The sequence below is a fragment of the Ptychodera flava genome, chromosome 13, assembly GCF_041260155.1.
Source record: "Ptychodera flava strain L36383 chromosome 13, AS_Pfla_20210202, whole genome shotgun sequence".
Taxonomy (NCBI): domain Eukaryota; kingdom Metazoa; phylum Hemichordata; class Enteropneusta; family Ptychoderidae; genus Ptychodera; species Ptychodera flava.
This window is the reverse complement of record NC_091940.1, coordinates 42,053,318-42,059,328: the sequence shown is the minus strand read 5'-3', so window position 1 is coordinate 42,059,328 and position 6,011 is coordinate 42,053,318. Positions and strand designations below refer to the sequence as shown.

The following is a 6,011-nucleotide window of genomic DNA, read 5'->3' as shown; positions in this document are numbered from 1 at the left end:
AGACATTAAAGGTGAGTGGCAGATTTCCTCATGATATGATTGTCATCCTCATCGTTCAAGTTCACGAACTATTCCTGACGTCGACTCACAAAAAGCTTACCCGAATTCATAAGATGGCAATTTTCCGTGAACCTATACGTCCTGCAGACCACTGGAGATGTCGAAAAGTCTTCCTCATCAACGAGGAAAAGCATACCTGCGCTTGTAGGTACAAAATCGTCGCACAGCAAACTTTTCGCAAATATTTACTGAATATCATAGTCTCCGACGATCTTGTGATGGCCTATCGTATAATAATTTGGCAAAATTGACAATTTTAGCTTGTGATTTATTTATAGTTTCGTCTGTGTAAATATTGAAATTTCAATTTGTGGACGAATCTCATTTCACTTTTGAATCGATTCGCCCTGTCTCTATACTTGATTTGTTTTCCCGCTTTTAAAGCTGTTCAAGTTCGAACTAGTTTACTGTCGTCAAATACATGAACAGCTATTTTATTCATTCATTCTCTTTTGAACGAACCAAGAGTGGACAATAGAAACACAGGTCTCTGTATGTTCTTCGTTGTCTTCTCCACGCAGTGCCCTTTGACACATGCGTACTGTGTACTGTCCACGTCACTTTGGTATCCAACTGTTCTTTGACTTCAAAGAGATCTCCGTTTCATAGATCAATATAATCGCCACTGAATGAAGTTGGATAAATGCAGTGGAAGAGAGGCGTAAAATCAGTTGAAAAATCTGTCAGTCGGTTAATTTCAAATGTTTTGCTTCGGTATCTATTGACTGTCTTCAGACTTTCAAGAGAGTGGATGTCTTTGCCAGCTGTTTTCTTTGCGGCAGAAATTTCATGCCTTTCTTTATCGCAGTTTTTACAGACCCCCTCTACCCTATAATTAATGGCATTAATTATTGGCTTTACCCCTTCTACCCGTTAATTAATGGTTATTGAGGAAATCTGAGCACTGGTGGCTCATAACAAGATTCTCAAGATTCTGCATTGTGTTTATTTGTTGAGTAATACATATATATATATATATATATATATATATATATATATATATATATATATATATATATATATATATATATATATCTGGATGTTTGAAAATTGAAAGTTTGTTTTGCAAAGTGTACTAAATATTATGAAATCTAAACATTATGAAATCTGCAGTTCATATGAAAAGCATAAATTTCTGATAGTTTTCTAGCTGGTAATTTTGAATTCCATAAAGGAGGCTGTTGTAATAATCCAGCCTTGATGTTACAGAAACATGTACTAATTTCTCTGCAGTTTTTGCATCAATAAGGTTATGAATTTTTCCAATTTTATGCAAAGCAAACAATGCAGATTTACAAATAAACTTGGCTCGTCATGAAACCATCGGAATCAAGCATGATCCCTGGCTTTTTACTGACGTTGATGGAATTATATCAAACGTGCCGACTCTGAGGGATTTCAAGTTTCTTCCATCTTTCTTGGAACCATGACGAAAACTGAACCACCTCTGTTTTGCCATCGTTCGGAATTAGCATCTTCGACGTCATCCATTGACGAATATCATCTACACACTGTTCAAGGTCTAATCCAACATCTTCAGGATTCTTACGGACTACATAGACATGAGAACCGTCCGCATATAACATTACTTTAAAGCATGGGCAGAAATGATATCATCAAGAGGGGAAGTGTACAACGGAAAAAGTATGGGCCCTTGCACAGAACCTTCGGGAACCCCGCACTGTAAAATATATGTTTGGCACGTACCATTCTATTTGTAGGTGATGTTAAAATTTGATAAATATAGTAGTTGTTTTTATAGTGGGGACACTTTGAAACCATCTCAGAGCATTTGTTGAACAGCGTAGTTTGTCAGAATTGTGTAGCTTTCCTAATATACAAAGATTACATCGCTTGATGTGTTAGAGTAACTCGATGCTTTGCAATTGTCAATAATTGACCACGAGATGTCAAAGAAATGGTTCTTTACTTTTAAGGACCAGATGAACTTGGAGAAGTCTGTACAGTGCAGATACCTTTCGTTACGGAATGATTGAATGTGATTAGCGCAGCGCGTCTTCAAGGTACTCAGTGAGGCAGATGTTAACCACTTCCATGTTGTCTCCTGTTGATACCTTGGCCTTGTAAACCGCACATTTGACTTGACAGTTACCCTTCAAGGGGCATGTAGACTTGACCCGGCAATTACAATCAGCTGGTCGATCTTTACGCTGATCTCCGGGGATTAGCCTCTTATTATGTGATTTGATTATATTTACCATATTCTTCATACAGTAACTCACTTTAATTGTGTTTCGATATATATATATATATATATATATATATATATATATATATATATATATATATATATATATATACACATATATGTGTGTGTGTGTGCTATGTATGTATGTATGTATGTATATATGTATGTATGTATGTATGTGTACATATACACACACTAATGTTCAGTAGTCCTGAAACTGCGTCAGAAATTACGCAATCAAATTGGAATGTCCAAATTAGCAATGTTGCATATGGTTCATCAGTCGACAACTTGTTCTTTCGTTCATTTAGTTCGTTCATTCATTCATTCATTCATTCATTCATTCATTCATTCATTCATTTCATTCATTCATTCATTCATTCATTCATACATTACCCATTCATTCATTAAGTAGTTTGTGAGTTCATATTCTTCCTAAAATGATTTATTTCGTGTGCCTATAATTACTGCTTCTCTATCACTCTCAGTCATCCCAAGTGATACCGTCAATTGATTCCAATTAATGATTGATAATTTTTGTCTTTACTTTCAACTATTGCTTGCGTAGTTGCACGGCAATGTTCAGCATATACTTCCTGTGCCTTCTTATTGGCGTTGTAATCTCATCACCAACTTACCAAAATGATGTCAAGCTAGACAGAATGATGGCATTGCTGAAGAGAACACAAGATCATCTAGCGGAAGAGAACGACCTACAAAGTGAGTGACTCGATACTTCCATTGTAACTGCACCTTCCCTCGGTTGGAAAAATATCCGTCTACAAGTCATTAAAGTTGATTAGTAGTCACCGATTTCGGTTAGAAAATGTGCATATCCTAATGAAAGCGTACAATGAATGTCTGTCCAGCTCTCGCCTTCCCAATTTCGGTTTGATTAATTCTGTAAATAACGGCAGCCTTAATCTAAACTTGTGGAAATCACTGGATGTGATTGCCAAGACTCTTATCGATCGGGAACCATTGTCGACCCTTCTGCGTATGACTAAATCAAAACCGTGCTTGTTACCTTGGATTCTGAGCCAATCTCCTTGTGTTTCCTCCGAAGCTTAGTTTTTTCAATATGCATTCTTGATTTGTTGCATTTAGTAACTTAAAAGGAGCAAAATGCGTCTGTTGAAATCTTACTGAAATAAACTTCAGAAATGTTTACTTTGTTATTCAGAAATCTACACGATGTTAAACTGAAATTGCTAGCAAAAGGCATACGTTCTGGTGAAATTCACTAGGTAGGAAAGTTATGTTTCTACATCGCAGTTTTAATTACAAAAACAGATGAAATGTTGATTTTAGTGTTAATTGTTTTGCTTTTTAGAAAGAGGTTGGTGTTCATACGAGCTTGGATATGAAAACAAGTGTAAAAGTGACGCCCCCTGGTGTTACACTGGTGTGAACTCCGATGGCGTTACCGTCACTACCTGTTCCCCTACATCAGGTAAGATTCGGTCCATTTCAATCGTCAATTCAATCCTGAAAATTTATAGCCTCTTCGTACAAACGTTCACCTCAGCCCTGCTGACTTGTCATCTGGCATTAAACTAACATTTCAGCTGAAGAATTTTTTTCATTCTAAAAACATCCAACTGTGTACACCGTTTCTAATTTGAATGTGTTTCACACTAAACGTAATCTCGATCAAATGTGATCCATCTACGTGGACCAATAATGGACAATTTACACCAATGAAGGTGACTTTTACTGAAATAACGTCCTATGGACGTCATAACCATTCTTCCTGTACTCCTCAAGACCTTCTCGAAGACTCAACCAATAACGTTACAATGTTCGCTGAGAAACGGTAAGAAAAACACCAGGCAGAATTGACCTATTCATTTCCTTTTCCAGATCCTTGTGGTGGAGATGCGTGCAAAGCAGGTGAAATTTGTATGAAGACAGGTGATCGACACTACAACCTTGGATTCCAGTGTGTAAAAGAACCGTCAAGTAAGTAAACAACTTATTACCCTGGTCTGTTTTATCTTAAGTTTAAAATTTACATTTGTCAGAAATGTGAATATTGCATTTTGTATCAGATGGGCACTCGTTGACTGTTACAAAGGTATCATAAACAAGAACGAAACACGTTTAATCTTACATTGTCCTCTATTAAAGATACGCGTACATGAAATAAATTGAAAAGGGATTATGCAAAGATGAAAATCTCTGTGACATTATTATGCGTGGAATCCATCAGCAGTGTAAGGTCAAAACAGTGCAAACGTTTCTAATCTACACAGTCCGCTTTATGGTCGCTGACCCAACAGGCCTATTAGTAAGTTTTATATTAACTTTTTTCTTCTTTTGATGTGACAATTCAGCAGTTGTCGTCGGACTTTCGCAGATAGACGATCGAATATGTGATTTGTGTACCCAGACTGGTCGAACCTGTGTCCAGTTACCTGGCAACGACCTCGGCTGTTTCTATCCGCAGAATTAACACTACTTTCAGGTAAAATATGAATTATTGTGTAATTCTTGTGGATATTCTATCACAATCACCTAAGGAAGGTATGCCACAACATTTCCAGTAATTTGCACAGTATAGCAATGCGATTGATGTCAGTCGAATAGAACTCATCATAGAACGTGTTTATTGGGACTTTTTAGTTTGAAAATCGTTTTTTTAATCTATCACCATTCGTCTGTGCAATTCGAAATATTCCAAGCGGTTCCCTACTCAATACAATAGAGTAACGTCACTTTAATGGACGTCAATCGTAGTTTTGTTATACAGATGGTGATATTGTATGTCTGCCATGTTCGAAATTTTAAATGAATATATAATTTCTGAAATACAACTTAACAAAAAGACAATCTAAAATGCAAATCCTCCTTATGACAGAATTGATGTTGGTGACCATGACGATTTCAAAATTATTTACAATGCAGTTATGATTCTTATAATGATAATAATAATAAGTTAAATTCCATTTCTTCGTTGCAGATATAAATATTACAATGGTGACGTTGTTTTCGATATCTCGACCTCCTAAGCCCGACCCAATAATGTTACCAGTTAAACCGTCACAGGCTGGAGTACAGAGTTTAAAATACCTGGAGAATAGACGAATATTTTTGTATCGTAGTAATGACAGTCTACAGATTACTTAATGGAATATATTTCAATCTCAGTTTTCTTTGTTGTAAACAGTCTGTAGGACGCAACGCTACGAGTTATTCATAAGTTGGTAAAAGTTAGTACATAGCTGCCTTAGTACAAGATAATCACCGTGTATCAAAGACAACACCTAATAGACCTTACTATGTTCAATTTGTAGCGAACACACGTTACGTTTGATCAAACTTAAGACCTTGTGACGTAAATTATAATTAGACAGTCTGAATTACTTTCTCTTGAATTAATTTAAACGGAAATTAAAACAAACTTGAAGTACAAATATGCAAGTAAGTCATCTTCTGTAACACCGAGGAGGGACATTTTATTATCCTTACCGTAGACTGCTTTGTGACCTGTTCTTGTAAGATTCGAATTTTAAAGTTCCCATATCAAAATTCCAAGCAAGATAAAAATTGTACCATACATAGCAGACATTCCGCTCCGATGTGATTTTTTACAGGCACTGACACAACTGTGCTACAGTTCGGTGTCAACAAAGAAATCCAATGGCTGAAGCAGGGACTGATACACAGATCTGTCAACCAGCACTGCGTATGCATGACTGCATACAGTGCTGTACTCACTGTGATGTGACAGGGTCTGAAA

The 6,011-nt window shown here is 36.4% G+C and overlaps 1 protein-coding gene across 2 annotated transcripts in view; it reads left to right on the top strand.

Moving 5' to 3' along the window:
- LOC139148484 (uncharacterized) overlaps window positions 1-5,685 on the top strand; it is a 5,825-nt gene extending 140 nt beyond the window's left edge. Inside the window, exons 1-6 of one of the 2 annotated variants that reach the window (XM_070719955.1) lie at window positions 1-11; window positions 2,838-2,989; window positions 3,603-3,722; window positions 4,133-4,231; window positions 4,606-4,736; window positions 5,232-5,685. The exon at window positions 1-11 is cut by the window's left edge and continues 140 nt beyond it. In XM_070719955.1, the coding sequence (XP_070576056.1) occupies window positions 2,848-2,989; window positions 3,603-3,722; window positions 4,133-4,231; window positions 4,606-4,724 (480 nt within the window). In that variant the 5' untranslated portion in view covers window positions 1-11; window positions 2,838-2,847 and the 3' untranslated portion in view covers window positions 4,725-4,736; window positions 5,232-5,685. Of the gene's footprint in view, window positions 12-2,818; window positions 2,990-3,602; window positions 3,723-4,132; window positions 4,232-4,605; window positions 4,737-5,231 lie in introns of those variants that run through there. The other variant, XM_070719954.1, reaches the window with a different exon arrangement.
- The last annotated feature ends 326 nt before the right edge of the window (window positions 5,686-6,011 follow it).